General features: G+C 31.7%; 3 protein-coding genes across 3 annotated transcripts; 2 read left to right on the top strand and 1 right to left on the bottom strand.

The window, feature by feature from the left end:
- Positions 1-3726: 3726 nt before the first annotated feature.
- yellow-c (L-dopachrome tautomerase yellow-c) lies at positions 3727-7389 on the top strand. The gene is made up of 3 exons (XM_068284442.1): positions 3727-4008; positions 6105-6510; positions 6572-7389. Exons 1-3 carry the CDS (start codon positions 3782-3784, stop codon positions 7247-7249), a joined length of 1311 nt encoding a protein of 436 aa, XP_068140543.1. The 5' UTR covers positions 3727-3781; the 3' UTR covers positions 7250-7389.
- CIAPIN1 (cytokine induced apoptosis inhibitor 1) lies at positions 7245-9538 on the bottom strand. The gene is made up of 3 exons (XM_068284443.1): positions 9318-9538; positions 8680-9185; positions 7245-7588 (listed from the first exon to the last, which is right to left on the bottom strand). Exons 1-3 carry the CDS (start codon positions 9451-9453, stop codon positions 7475-7477), a joined length of 756 nt encoding a protein of 251 aa, XP_068140544.1. The 5' UTR covers positions 9454-9538; the 3' UTR covers positions 7245-7474.
- A 1025-nt stretch (positions 9539-10563) lies between these two features.
- Positions 10564-15622, top strand: Su(H) (recombining binding protein suppressor of hairless). Its single transcript, XM_068284752.1, has 4 exons — positions 10564-11647; positions 13515-14395; positions 14673-14880; positions 14953-15622. The coding sequence occupies exons 1-4, from the start codon at positions 11132-11134 to the stop codon at positions 15271-15273; spliced, it is 1926 nt and encodes a 641-aa protein (XP_068140853.1). The 5' UTR covers positions 10564-11131; the 3' UTR covers positions 15274-15622.
- Positions 15623-15826: the final 204 nt, after the last annotated feature.

Below are 15826 nucleotides of genomic sequence, written 5' to 3'. Positions count from 1 at the left end.
CATTTTAAAATTTGTTTAAAATTTCATTATTTTCTGAACCAACACAAAGTCTGCCTTTACCATTTTCATGCAAAACTAACAAACAAATATAGATATAGATTAACTATATACATACATTCCATACCAGGTCCTCGTAGGACCATGGCAATACTCGTCAAACTCCTTGACTCCAAGATTCCTTTAGGCCTAAGTTCAAATGTATGTAGTTTTATAGGGATGTTATTTAATTTCCTTTGTTTTTTTTTTTCCATGTATAGATTGTGTATGTGTATAAAATAAAAACATTATGAAATTGTCGTCTAATGTGCACTCGATACAAATTTTAATAGTTTAAATATATTCAGCGAATTGTAAGCAGCACAAAACGAACGCAAAAAAGTTTAGAAAATGAAAATGAGGATCTACAATACAAGTATATATATACATATATATATACATAGTCTAGTGTGTAGTAGTATCGGAAAGTTAATAGCTGTTAAAAAAAATAAATGAGGGGATAACGAGCTCAAGCAAATGTTTTAATTTTTATGTGCTGTTATATATATATAAATAGAAAGTGTGTAAAACGTGAATTGAAAACGACAAAAAGAAAAACCAACATTTTTAGGAATAAATCAAATAAAACCGAAAATTTTTGAACAAACTGTACGTTCTAAAATTGCATTTATAAATTATATATACACTAAAAAACAAATAAACAAAAAAACATAAATAATATAAATAAATATGAAAATTGAAAGCGTCATTATATAAAATAGGAATTGACTTAAAAAAAAAAAATTAAAACAAATAAAATGAATTGAAAACTACTACTAAAATTCTCAGAACGAATTGGAAATGATCACTGGAAAAACATATGCCATCACGAAAAGTGCTATTCAAATAAAAAAAAAAAAACACAAAGAGATATATAAAAGCATACATACATACATACATACATAGACAACATTAAATTCCTACGAAATGAAAGACTTTAAAAATCTAAGACGTTAAAAAATGACAACAAAACAAAAACAATTGAAATGAAAACTTTACACACACAAACACACACACAAAAAAGACAAGCTGACAAGAATCGATGACAAAAATGAAATATATATATAAATACTTTACATATATATATATATAGTAAATAAAAAACACACATCTCTAGTACTACATTCAATATTGTTAAGGATCGTTGGAATTTGTAGTTTAATTGGATTGTAATTTCATATATACTTAAGTATATACTAAAATATATATATATATATATAGTATATATATATATAGTATATATGTATCTAGGGAAATGCTGTTAGGGTAGACATTGTATATTGTATATAGGGCATTTAAGCTTGCTCCATAACAAATTGCAACTTTTACTCAAAATAAAAACAAAAAACAAAGAGAAAAAATAGTGAAAAAATCTTTGCAATTTTTCTTTTAGTTTTCTTTATTTTCTTTCCTCCTTTCCCCAACCAAAGAAAAAAAAAAACAACTCACTCTCACATTTCACATCTGCAGAAAAGTAAAAGAAAGTAATTTTTGTAAATTTAAGACACATTTTAGCATAGCTAATTGTTGTATAAAAAATTACAATTACAAAAACATAAATTCAGATTTAACTAAAAACCAAAAAAAAAAAAAAAACTACTGTTAGTGAAAAGAAAACAAAAAACAGAAAAGGAAATGAATGAAAACCAAATTGTAGCAATATGAAACTCGGTATGTTCTTATGAAAGTAACATTAACGAATTAATTTAAAAGTTTAATAAACCGAAATATGAGAATTTTACTGAATAAAAATAAAAGCAAAAAAAAAAAACACAAATTTTTGGCAAACATATTTCTGGTTTGAATTTTAAACCAAAATCCACAAATAATTGGAGAAATTCATGTCAACCGAAACGAACTTTTTATGCCCTTGCAAATGAAATGGATATAATTTGTAATTACAATTAGTTTTTAAATTTTAAGTAAGTACCTACTCTGGGAACTTTAACTTAACTGTTCGCTTTCAGTGAGGGATACAGAGGTGTTCAGTTAAATAGGTTTGGGAAAATGGTTTGTATTTTTTTCGTTATTATTGCATGGACGATAAATATATAGTGAATTTTTTCTATAATTAATTAATTAATTTGCTTATAATTGCCATTACATTTGTTATTTGATCTTTAATTCATGTCTTTCGTGGTGGTTTTTAAGCTTCATAACACTTCGAACATGATAATAGTCGAACCTATTCAAATGACTAGAAGTGTCATATGACATAAAATGGTGATCTTATTTGGATTTGTTTAGAATCAAACTTGCACCAAACTTAATTTAGAAAGAGTATTGGAATTCTAAAGGAACTTGTTTTATTCTAAATGAATAAATTATGAAAGTTTTACATTACAATAAGTGTAATGAAATATGTTAAAAAAAAAAATTTTTGAAATTTTTGATCTTAAAGAGAATCAAAACCAATGCAACTAACTTAGCAAAAACAAGTAAGAGAAGTTTCAAATTGTTTATCTGTTTAATTTTTTTTTAGTGTTAAGAAAATGTGAGGACATCAGGAGATTAGTTTTTCAAGGAATTGAAATATATTTTCTAAACTAATGATATATGTATGTACATACATAGCTCAACATTACTTCAAGATCTATAAATATATTTGGACGTTAAATTTATCAGGAACTGGAACTCAATTGAAAATACTTATTCCTTTTCCAGCAAAAATAAATTTTATTGCCTTTTTTGAATATATTCAAACAATGTATTAAAGTTTACTGTCTAAAAATTTACTTTCAATAAGCATTTAATTCCCCACAATGAAGTATAATACCTTGAAAGTGCAGGAACTTATTGTCTCAAGTATATTAACCAAGTCATGTTGATCAAGATTACTATATACATATATACATATGTACAAATATACAAAAATTCCTTCTCTGCTGTTATCAAAGCCCATAAAGCCTTTTGCTTTTTAATCTGGGAATTTGCATAAGAGACGTGAATTTCATTTCATTTAATGGATTTAACAACCTCAAAAGGGAGTCTGGTATTTTGAGTGGGTGTCCAAAAAACAAAAACAAAAAAGAGCATTGCAATGTGATAATTATGCGCCTCAAACAAAAAAACGTGCTTCACACATTTGCATAATGAATTGACAGATCACACATATTAAAAATTACTTTAAATACATATTTTAAATGAAATTTTATATATATGAGTTCATTTGAACTCATTCACAATGGGTGTGCTGGCTGGGATATGTAAATAATATTCAATTTTATGTATCGAGAATGGGTTTTTGTTTAATTGAAATGGACTCTAAAACAAGTATAAAACAAAAGTTAATAATAATTTGGCATTCAATTTAAAGAGATTTTTAGCTAAAGATCTTCTATAGACTCAATCACTTCCACAACAGAATTCAAATCCATTTGAATTTGAAATTGAAGGAGAGTTCACTGCACATTTGATGTGATGATGCCCAAGTTGTCTGTCCCCAGCTGTCCATATTGATACTCATTTTTATTTGATATTTTTAAACTTATCTTTTCCTTCCGCCAATGCCAATGATGCTAATTTTATCAGTCAACTCAGCCCACACACTACCAACCCCGATCTTTGGTATATAACACTTTCTTCTGGCGTATAACAGATTTTGTAAGCAAAGCTTTTGGTTTTATGAAAAGCTTCTCTGAAAAACATATTAAGCTCAACATCTGCACCAAGATCCGTCAGTTAACGCGCTTGGCTCAAAGTAAACAGTCGACAAAATCATTTCTAGTGCCAAAGGAGAAACGCAATGTATTGGTTGAAATTCACAAGTTTAGGGCTTCTATGCCTTCTTATCAGCTGCTGGAGTGCATTGGCCAAATTGGAGGAGAGATTCTCTTGGAAGCAGCTAACCTTCGATTGGCCCAGCCCACAGGCCGAGGCGGAGGCCAAAGCATCTGGCCATTACATTGAGGAGAATAACCTGCCATTAGGCTTGGAGCGTTGGCAAAATAAAATTTTTGTCACTGTGCCAAGGTAAATACAACAAGATCTTTTTAACAAAAACAGCAACAACAACAACATACCAGTGATTACCAGTAGTTGATTTTGAATTTTTAAGTAAGTAGACATATTTATAATTATTTGTAATTGGATGTCAAACTGAGAGTTGGCTTGCAAAATACAAGCCAACTTGGAAAAAACCGGTTCCTTATGATGGCTAGTTAAATTGTTACTTGTATTGTGTCTATCTACCTATTTTTTTTTCTTCCATTTTTCTTATTATTTGTTGATTTGTTTCTTTCGAAAAAAAAGACTATTTGCATTTCAAATTAAAAGTTTCTATATGCAAATGATACAGAGAAAATTGATTAAATTATTACATGAGATGAAAATAATTATATATAATTATTATTTATAGAGGAAAATTTTGTTGAACTATCCAAATTAAAATTGAAAACAGGTCAACAGAAGAATTAAAAAATAAAAAAAATTCAAAACACAAAAGCGTGACGTCAACATAAATCAGGGACTTACCCCTGCGTTATGGTTGATAGGAAAAGACCCACAAACACAATTTAGTTAAGGTTTTTTTGGGATGATTCTTTGTGAGTAATCAAAAAACATTCAAACCTGAATCATAGCTTTTAGCAAGTTAATTGTTATTTACGCACATACTGAATTATAATTTTAATGCAGCAAACCAGAAGGCAGAATATAAACAAGGAAGTGATAAATACTTGAAAGAAGATTAAAATTTTAAATGCTTTCTTCGAGCTGTTAAAATTGAGTTAATTGAAAATATTTATTTCTTTTTCGTTGGATTTTAGATGATTTTTAAAAGTTTTAATTTTATATAGTTAAATGGTTCAATTAAGTTATCGTTAGGTGATGAGAATAAAAAGACCAAATAGAAACAGAAAGATTTAAACATTGTAGTTCTTATCTATGCCTTTCTTTTTTTGCTTCTTGGTGGCTATGATTCTCAAGTAGTTATAGCCCAGCACCATTGTATTTCGGAAGCCTTGAAAAGTGTTATCATTAGGTTATAAGAACACAATTAATTTTTATATTTAACTTTTTCTTTTTTTTCGGGGGGGGGGGTTTTTTTTTTTTTTTTTTTTTTTTTTTTTTTTTTTTATTTTTTTTTATTAATTTTATTTATTTACCCCAAAGTGTTTTTTTTTGGGGGGGGGGGGAATTTTTTTTTTTTTTTTTTTAAATTAAAAATTTTAAAATTTTTTGGTTAAAGGAATTTAATTTTTATATTTTTCATAAAAAATTTTATCTGACAAATATTTAAAAGATGCAGAGTTCAATTTTGGGGGGTTTATAAGTTTTGGGATGCTTTTTATGCTCATTTTTATTGTAATTCTCAACTAGTTTAAGCGCATGACCATTTTGATTTTGAAGTCTTTAGCAAAATCTCTTGATAATAGAATTTTATGGTTCTAGAAATAGCTGCAGAGATAACCTTTTCACCATTTTTGTTCTACCTATGATTTCTATAATCTGTCTTCATTAGAATGACTTAAGCCAGCTAATACTTTTAGCCTTAATAAATTTATAGAAGTTAGACATAAATTATTAATAATTGAAGTGTAAATAAATAATCCTATGTTTCTTTAATAGTCATATAGTTAAGTGAAAAGCATATTAGACAGGCAATTATAAAAACCTTTTAGGAAATTAGAAGAAACAAATAATTAATTTATGCTTTTTAACTGACAAGGGAAGAACCCAAAGTGGTAAGTCGGCAGATCAAGTTAAATGATAAGCTCGAGGGAATAAAACGTTCAATTCTTTAGCTCTAAAAATTCCTAAATTTATTAATATGTATATCCCAAAAGGAGTTTATTAAGTTATAATAAACCATTCATAAACCCCAAAGATTATATTAAGTTAACTAAATTTGAAATCTAAACCTTTTTTGCTTGACCTCTTTTCAAGACAAAGTTGAAATATAAAATTCAGCAAAACTGAAACAAAACATTAAAATTAATCTAAACAACTATTAAAATATGTGGAAGTTTAAATTTAAGACCATTTTTAAGTAAAAAATTACAATTGTTGTTATCCTGCGACCTTTAAAGGGTTTGATTAAACAATTACATTTTCTTTGCCCTGCTTAGATGGAAGGCTGGTGTGGCAGCTACCCTTAATTATATTGATCTCTCGTCGACTGAGAAATCACCAAGACTGCGTCCCTATCCCAGTTGGGAGGATAATAAGCTACCGATTGAAGTGCAACCTCAGGAGCAGAAGACACCATCCGGTGGTCGTTTAGATGCCGAAAAGGCATCTGATGCTAGCGTTGAGCTTCAAAACAATTCCACAATCATTTCAACTTTCCGCATTCAAGTGGATGTGTGCGATCGTCTGTGGGTCTTGGATACGGGTTTGGCTGATATTTTGGGTAATCCCAAACAGATTACACCGAATTCCATACTTGTTTTTGATCTTAAGACGGATAAATTGTTGCGTCGTTTTACCATACCAGCCGATCAGACCAAAGCGGACACATTCTTTGCCAATATTGTGAGTTTTAACTGTGCTTAACTTTTAGGACAGATTTTAATAAGTTTAAATTTTCTTCTAGGTGGTTGATTCGGATCGATCGGAATGCGATAATGCCTATGCCTATGTTCCAGATTTGGGAGCCTATGGAGTGATTGTCTATTCACTGCGCAATGACAAATCGTATCGAGTGAAGCATAATTTCTTCCACTTTGATCCCCTGCAGGGTGATTTCAATGTTGGTGGCGTTAATTTCCAATGGACCGATGGTGTCTTTGGCCTCGCTGTGGGTCCCATGAATCCTGATCACTCGAAGGACATCTATTTCCATGCTTTGGCCAGTACCAAAGAGTTTAAGGTCTCGAATCGTGTGCTACAAAATGAATCTCATGTCACAACTGGTGATTCTTATTATGATTTCAAATATGTTGGAGATCGCGGCATGAATGGTCAGTCGACAGCTGAAGTTTATGACCCAGAAACTGGTGTAATATTCTACACACAAGTCAACAAAGATGCCATTGCCTGTTGGAATATCAAACGCCCCTACACACCGGATAATCAGGGTCTAATCGATTCCGATTCACATACTCTGGTCTTCCCCAATGACATGAAGATTGATAATGAGGGCACCATTTGGGTGCTATCCGACAAGATGCCAACATATTTGTACAAGGAATTAGATCCTGCAGCTGTCAATTATCGCATATTGATGGGCAAGAATCGTGATCTTATTAAGGGTACTCCATGCGAAATGTGAGAGCAAGATGCTTTAATGCTTTTCATTTTCGTGAGCGTTCTCTATATATATATTTTTATATTTACATATGACATTATTTTTGTGCGTTTTGTGTTAGTAACCCAATGTAATAAAATATATATATCTCTTTTAGAAATGTATATATATATATGTGTGTTTTATGCATGTGTGTAAGTCTTTAAGTAATGTGTGGAACAGTTTGCTTTCTGTTTTCAATGATTTTACTTAAATATCAGATTTCAGCAAATTATCAACCAATTGCACCTTCTCGCCAGGCTTAAAGGCTGGCATTCCTAAATAGGGACAACTGGAGCAGCGGAATGCGTCACCCAAATAACACTGAAAAAAGAAATAGAAAAATCAAGTATTAGTTGAAGAAATAATAGAGTTTCTTTAACTTAAGAACGTATATTGGGATGAAAGTTGTAATATTGGAAAAATTTTGCACTAAAATGGCGCAAATTAACTTGGTGGCATGAAGAGTTGAAATATTGGAAAAATTTTCAAAAATAAATAGCTCCATCACCAGTTAACGTTTAGATTATGAAGAACAAGGTTAAAAAATTCAAATATTTAACCCTCTAAACATACATTATTATGTTCTTTATAATGAATAGTAACAGACTAAATGCTTTCTATAAGGTAATAAATACAAGTCAAATTGCATTAAAAGCATAATTGTTAGATATACTTTTTAAGTTAAAATTTTTAACTGAATATAATGTTTAGGTCTACTTCTTTTGGTCATTTATAGTTACAATACATACATATAGTTTTGACAAGTTTAGAATTTTTTATCTAGTTTAGACAATTCATAATAGGTTCATATCTCAATATGATTATTTAGTGTCGAATATACATAATCGTAAAGTACTATTAACTATTTTCTCTTTCAATTAGTGCTAATTTTAGGTGGTTATCGATTTTCTAGTCATATTGAGATTACAAAGAAACAGAAACCATTTCTAAGGTTAAGTTCTAATACTTTACGAATAATGAATGCAATTGAAGGACCAAAACCATTTCTTAAAACGTAATACATATTAGAAAATCTAAGCTGCAGCAAGGACTTTACGAATCAATAATCGAACTGCATTTAGAACAAGTAATGTGGAGGCTACTGTCAAGGAAAGAGCTAATAGTACATTTCTTAAGGCAGATATCGGTTTCTGAGGGCTTAACAAATGCCTTTGCTGAAGGAAATCAGGAAAATGTTAGTCAAAAATATTTAGTTCTCAAAATTTGAATGCAGATCGATAAACCTTATTAAAGGGGGTCCGTGGCCTTTGATAATGCTACTATATGGCTAAGCCAGCACTGAGTACACAATCTTATAAAAATAACCTCATGGATTCGCTATTTGAAATACTAATAAGGTCCTTTTTAGGGACAGGTCTTGATCAGATAGTTTTAGTTTTATGTTTTCTTACATTTCCACAACTCGACTTGGCATTCTCAGTCTGTTTAGCGGCATTCTCTTGCTTCTTTTCGTTTTCCAGCTCATCGGCTAGGCCGCAAGAACAATTTTTGCATGCCTTACGCTTTCCTGTGGTACTGCACACTTTAAGGGAAGCCGGATCTGGTTTCTGTTTATCCACTTCATCTAGCAAATCCTCCTCATCGATAAGTTCATCATCATCACCGCTAATTTTCCATACATTTAGTGTACTGGAGTTCTTCTTGGCAAACGACAAACGAGCCGAAGAGCCTGTCTCATAGCCAGGTTTCTCGGCGGTTAGAGTGTTGTCCGAATCTTCGCGACAATTTATAAAACCGGAAAGTTTTATCTCTTGAAGCAAACTGCCAGCTGCGCCAATAAATGATATCAAATGGAGTTTTCCACTTGGTTTCAGCATGTGCAAAAGTTTCACATAATTGTCTGTCAATTGAGCGCATTCTATCACAATTAAATCGAAACTGGACGAGGCGTAGGAGGCTGAAATAACACGCAAAGTATATGTATGTATGTACATATATGTATGTGAAAAGTGCTGACTCATGGAAAATTGCATTGAGTTCCAAACAAAACAAGAAAAGGCGACCCAAACAACAAAAACAACAATCTTACCAAATGAAAGGCGATGAACATTTTCCAAAGCCACCTCACCGCCGGTTGCTGTCTTTAGCTGTTCCACACGTTTGTCAAGATCCGCATTATCAGTCCAAATGTACAAAGATTTTTGAAGACCCTTAAATTGTTCCATTGTATAAGTTTTTTGTTTTCTTCGTTAAAGTGTTTCTAGAAAAAATTCAAGCACCGCCGGATTTCACAAGCAGTATGATTATTGGCGTTGCCAGACACACAAATGTTGTCAATAGTGCTACCATTGTTTTACTCACGGCGTTGCCAGAAAATCTAAAAATATTAAAATTAAATAATGTTAAAAAATAAAAAATTAATAATTATAAATACCAAAACAACATAGTTGCCACAGTTTAAATTCAAAAATTTTACGTAATATTGGTTTAATAATAATAGATAAATAAACAAAGAATTCAATTTGGTAATGTTTTGCTGCATTTCCTTAGCAAATTAACCTTAAGAGGTAAAAAAAAATTGTTAGAAGAAAAAAACATTTTTAACTTACTATTTTACCTTAATTTCTAGCTTATTTTGTTTTAATTTTGGTTCCGAAGTCCAATATAATCTTTAATTTAAATGTCACTAGTATTTTAATGTTATTAATAAACAAAAGTCATTCGCTTAAGTATATGTACTTGCTTGTTAATTAAACTACACATATGTATATTAAATAGTTTATAGATTAGGAAAATATTGGTAAATTGCTATCCAAACATTATATATGCTAATATATTTATAATAGTAGGCCTTGTAAGACGAAAGGCAAAGTATAGAGATACACATTTTTATATACATTTGACGCTCCTTACAATTTGCCAAGTTCTTGAATTATTTATTAATACCTTTTTGCCTTCTGTTTTTAATGACTGGGTCAAACATATTGGTCTTTCCCACGCTCTTAAATTATTTAACGGCTGCAAAATGGCTAACTAGCCAACACAACTGTCTTTTAGTGTTGGTAAACAGTAAAATTATAGCCGGTAGCGATGCGTTGCTTAGTGATGAGCCATACCGATATCTGTGAGTGCTACCAAATTAATTCTAACAAATACTTTCACATATTTAACTTAAGTTGTTTAAGAAATATAATAACTCTTATAAATTAAATTGGCTGTATATCAACAGTTACTGCTGTTATAAATAACCGGGTGGTCATTTTATTGTCACGACTGAAACCAGTGATTTTAAAATAACTGTTACAAATCACAGTTTGATAATTATCTCTCATCTCTAATATCCCACTCAGCTCGCTTTTTTTATTATAAATATAACTACAAGTGCTAGTTACAACTTTAAACAGAAGCCAACCGCTTTAAACGTCGGTTAGACGCAGAGTTTTAATTTCGTGATAATAAATATGTAATTTGCGGCGTCCTTTCATACGCACATATACAAGACGAGGAATAGTCCCACAAAACCAAAAAAAAAAAACAACAACATAAAAACGAATAATAATAAAAAAAAAAAACAAGCATTGTGGAAGAGAAACAGAAATAACAGAAGCAAAGAGAGTGAGCGTGAGACAAACGACAGCTGCTGTCCGTCCGTGTGTATATGTGCGTGTGTGTGCTCTGTGTTTATGTGTAAATGTGAACGATTGTGCGTGTTTGTGTGTGTGTGTGCGTTGCTTGCAGGATAACAAAAATTACAACAACAAATAGTACATAAGAAGTGCCAAAGTGTAAATATAATAGGAGAAAAATATATATATTTTGCCAAAAATACATAAACATATTGTTAAAATTGTGATCAAATTTATTTCGCATTCAAAAACGCAAAAGACATGTGCATAAATTTAAATGAAGAGCTACAACCAATTTAATTTAAACGCCGCTGCCCCGCCCGCCATTGCCTACGAGAACGCAGCCGCAGCAGCAGCCGTAGCAGCAGCATCCACCGCCAACAGTAATACATCTTCATCATCAACATCATCTGCATCCCTCGAGCAGCAGCATCATCATAATCATCAAATTCACCCTCACACCCATCCTCATCATCAACAACATCATCATCTTCAGCAGGAGCAGCAGCAGCAACAACAACATCATCATCAGGATATGCCGCACTTTGGACTGGGCAGTGCGCCGCCGCCGCCTCCAACGCAGCAGCAGCAGCAGCAACAACAACAACAACAGCAGCAGCAGCTACAAGTGCATCATCAGCAGCAGCAGCAACAACAACAAATGCAAATGTCCTTAATGCCGGGTCCTGGACCATATCGGCCACATATTGAGGAAAAGAAATTAACCCGCGATGCCATGGAAAAATATATGAGAGAACGCAATGACATGGTCATCGTTATCCTTCATGCCAAGGTGCGAATAAATAAATTTTCCAAAATTTCAAAGTTATTTTAGTTTTAATTTTTGAAAATTTTAAAATTCAAATATTAATTTAGCCAAAAAAAAATAGAAATATAGTTAAAAACTTTTTATTCTATATTTTCTTAGTTTTAATTACTACATAAATTATTCAATAGGACAATTTTAAAGATTAAACAAATTAGGAAAATATTTTAAAGTGGGAAAAAATAAATTTTTAATAATAGGCGATGCTTTATTTAATTTTTTAATTAATTATTTTTATGTTTTAAAGAGAACACACATACATATAAGAAATATTTAAATTTTGAAAATTATAGTTTTTAAATAGTCGACGCTTTATTAGAATCTCGAATCCCTTGTTCAGTAAATTCACTCTGAATTTAAATATTTTAAAGTTTGACAAATTTGAGTGGAAAAAACAGATTGATTGGAATTATTTCTTCAAATAATATCTTCTAATTGTTTTGAACTGCTTTGTTTTTTTTTATTAATTTTCTTAGGGTTTTTAAATATAAAAATCATTTTAGTTGAATAGTCATGTTTTTAAGAAATTATATTTTTAAATTGAACACCTCCAAATTTAGTGAGGTTTAAGGCCCTGGCCCAGAAAAAGAGTTTCAGCAATCTAGAAGTTATGTATATTATGTAGAACACATAAAAAAAATTAGTTCTGTTCAGACTCTTTTTAGTTTCTAAATGCAGTTTCACATTGAAAAAAAGATATTGAAAATTTGCCATCTATAAGATAAACTACTGGAAATCGTTAAAAAATAAAAATACATATAGTAAATTTGAAGAGAATAGTTGAAACTACAAAGGGACCATCTTCTGGAAATTATTTTGGAAAACCTATTTGGTTTTGGCAAAGAGTAGATCTTTCTTAATATATATAAAGTATTAAAATCATAAATTATTTAAAGTTAGGATTAAACAATGAATCAGAAATGCTCTTTGTATTTGTCGTATTTAAGATTCTTTTTTATTAAGATTTTTTATTTGCCTTTATTTGTTGTTATTCGTTGGTTTAAAAATGAGCAGAACACTTCGCAGAAAATTGTTTTCGAGAACCAAGAATAAAAATACATCCTTCCTGACTCAAAGTTCCTTTTTTTTCGGAAATTTTATAGACGTAGAGTGTCTTTTTCTAAACCAACTTTAGTTTATGTTTTGTCGATATTGATGTATGAATATTGAATTATATAATTAACCAGGCTTGTTTCAGTTTAAGTAGAAAAACCATTTCTTTTTCTAAAACTTTTAAAGAAGTAAAATATTTTCCTTAAAATTAAACGACTTACTAATCTTTCAGAATAGGCTTTAAATTTCAAACTTTTAAAGAAGTAAAAATTTCAAAAATCTAAGAGTATTTGGATAAATAAAAATCCATTTTGAACTTATAAACAAGCTCATTGTTATGTAATAAATTAATTAGGAACTTAAGATAACAAAAATTTGGTCAATTGAATAACATGATTATAAACGTATATATTTATGCATAGATATCATACTATTCCCCGTATGCATTGGGCTATTTTAAGTGTTACATTTTTGCGGTTTGAAAAAAATAGTTGGATTAAAAAAATGTCGCGGTCGCTTGGCCGCTGGGCCATTTGGTCGGTGGGTCGGTTTGGACGGATTGTTGTGGCGATCTTCAAGCGTCGCCGTCAAATGGGAATCCTTCACAGTCGACTGCACACTCAAATTGAAAATAATTGAAATTAATTACTGCACACATTGCTTTATGCGGTTATTTTTTTTGTTGTTGCCAATATTCTGATTTAGTCGCGATCAAAATCTAATCTGTTTAGCAATTTTGGTTACTAATTGAAAATTATGATTATTTTTCTATTCTCATTAGGTCGCCCAAAAGTCCTATGGCAATGAGAAACGTTTCTTTTGCCCGCCACCGTGTATCTATCTGTTTGGCAGCGGTTGGAGGCGACGCTACGAGGAGATGCTGCAACATGGCGATACGGAGCAGGGAGCTCAGTTGTGTGCGTTTATTGGGATTGGGAGCAGTGATCAGGATATGCAACAGTTGGATCTCAATGGCAAACAATATTGTGCCGCCAAGACCTTATTCATTTCGGATTCGGATAAGCGTAAACATTTTATGCTATCGGTGAAAATGTTCTATGGCAATGGCCATGACATCGGGGTATTCAATTCGAAACGCATTAAAGTCATCTCGAAACCGTCCAAAAAGAAGCAATCCCTTAAGAATGCCGATCTATGCATAGCAAGCGGCACAAATGTCGCCCTCTTTAATCGCCTGCGCTCACAGACTGTCTCCACGCGGTATTTGCATGTGGAGAATGGACATTTCCATGCTTCATCCACCCAATGGGGTGCCTTTACGATACATCTTCTGGATGACAATGAATCCGAATCGGAGGAATTTCAAGTACGCGATGGCTACATACACTATGGAGCGACAGTGAAGCTTGTCTGCTCCGTAACGGGCATGGCTCTGCCACGTCTCATTATACGTAAAGTGGACAAACAAATGGCGTTACTTGAGGCCGATGATCCCGTATCGCAGCTGCATAAATGTGCCTTCTACATGAAGGATACGGACCGCATGTATTTGTGTCTATCGCAGGAGAAAATCATACAATTTCAGGCCACCCCTTGCCCCAAGGAACCCAACAAAGAGATGATCAATGATGGAGCCTGTTGGACAATCATATCAACCGATAAAGCTGAATATCAATTCTATGAGGGCATGGGTCCAGTGACGTAAGTTTCAAAAACAACTGCAACAACTAAAAATAAGATCTATATATTTTTTATAATTTTTCACACTTTAAGGCCTTTGATTTGAACGTTATATCAGAGTATTTTCTAAACAGCAGCAATTTAAACATTTAGATAAAAAAAGAATTTTATGTTTGTGTTCTAATCCGCCAATAGTTTTAATTCTTAGTTAACCTAAGGCCTTTCAAAAAATTTCAATAGGCGACAATACTATGACTTAGAATTGACTTAAAATAAACTTTTTGTCCTATTATTTTAGGACTCCCGTTACACCTGTGCCAATTGTCAATTCCCTGAATCTCAATGGTGGCGGCGATGTGGCCATGTTGGAGCTGAGTGGTGATAATTTCACACCACATTTGCAAGTCTGGTTTGGTGATGTCGAAGCGGAGACAATGTATCGCTGCACAGAGACCTTATTGTGTGTGGTGCCAGAGATATCACAATTTCGGGGCGAATGGCTTTGGGTGAGTTTGAAAGAAACAATTTGCTCAAAATAAAAATGTAATATTTAAAACTTTGCTTTCTATTCCTTATAGGTACGTCAGCCGACACAAGTTCCCATTTCATTGGTGCGCAATGATGGAATTATTTATGCAACTGGTTTAACCTTTACCTATACACCAGAGCCGAGACCGCGACAACATTGTAATCCTCAAGCCGAAGATGTGATGCGAACACGTCATAATAATAATAACAATAATAATAATAATAATAACATCACAAGCATTAGTAACAATAATAACAATGCTGGTTCACCGGTCGGTAGTGGCAGTATGCAACAACAACAACAACAGCAGCAGCAGCAACAACAACAACAACTGCCACCGCTTGCCGATTGGAATAGCGGCTTATCTTGAGTAAAGGATTATTGCTTTATTTTGCAATTTAATAAATTACATTTATTTATACTAAGTTATTTATAGTCTTTAAACATTTAGTTAAAAAACATAAAAAACCCTTAAATTCCGAACAAAAAATGAAACCCCCAAGAAACCAACTTGATTAAACGAACCCATCCTATATAATTAAAAAGCTAGTTGGAACCAATAGATATAAAAAAAAATCAATTGTAAAACGTTAAAACAAAAATTGTACATAACTCGAAAAAGCAAGCTCATTGACATGTCGTACTATACCTATATATGTATATATAAACATGTATACATTGTGCGCCTAAAGTCTAGTTAAATATACAATTTACATATATATATGACAGAGAGAGAGAGAGAGAGAGAAAGAAAGAGTTTAAGATAGATGAGATGATTTTTTTTTTTCTGGGCTTCGGCAGGGATTCAAAATTGTTTTTATTTTTTTTTTTTTTTTTTGTGAATTTTTCAGGCAAGTTGATGCAATATTTTTAACATTCCAAAACAAAATTGTAATAAATTGTCAAAATGTTTACCTTTAGTC

The sequence above is a fragment of the Drosophila tropicalis genome, unplaced genomic scaffold (assembly GCF_018151085.1).
Source record: "Drosophila tropicalis isolate 14030-0801.00 unplaced genomic scaffold, ASM1815108v1 contig_393, whole genome shotgun sequence".
Lineage (NCBI taxonomy): Eukaryota > Metazoa > Arthropoda > Insecta > Diptera > Drosophilidae > Drosophila > Drosophila tropicalis.
This window is presented reverse-complemented; position numbering and strand designations above follow the sequence as displayed.

Bases quoted from the DNA above. Each gene is read 5' to 3' on its own strand.
- yellow-c (XM_068284442.1), top strand. From the start codon at position 3,782: ATGTATTGGTTGAAATTCACAAGTTTAGGGCTTCTATGCCTTCTTATC. The intron at 4,009-6,104 runs GTAAATACAACA...TGCCCTGCTTAG, and splicing joins ATTTTTGTCACTGTGCCAAG to ATGGAAGGCTGGTGTGGCAG. The intron at 6,511-6,571 runs GTGAGTTTTAAC...ATTTTCTTCTAG, and splicing joins ACACATTCTTTGCCAATATT to GTGGTTGATTCGGATCGATC.
- CIAPIN1 (XM_068284443.1), bottom strand. From the start codon at position 9,453: ATGGAACAATTTAAGGGTCTTCAAAAATCTTTGTACATTTGGACTGAT. The intron at 9,186-9,317 runs GTAAGATTGTTG...GTGTTATTTCAG, and splicing joins TGTTCATCGCCTTTCATTTG to CCTCCTACGCCTCGTCCAGT. The intron at 7,589-8,679 runs GTAAGAAAACAT...TTCTTTTTTCAG, and splicing joins CCAAGTCGAGTTGTGGAAAT to TGTTATTTGGGTGACGCATT.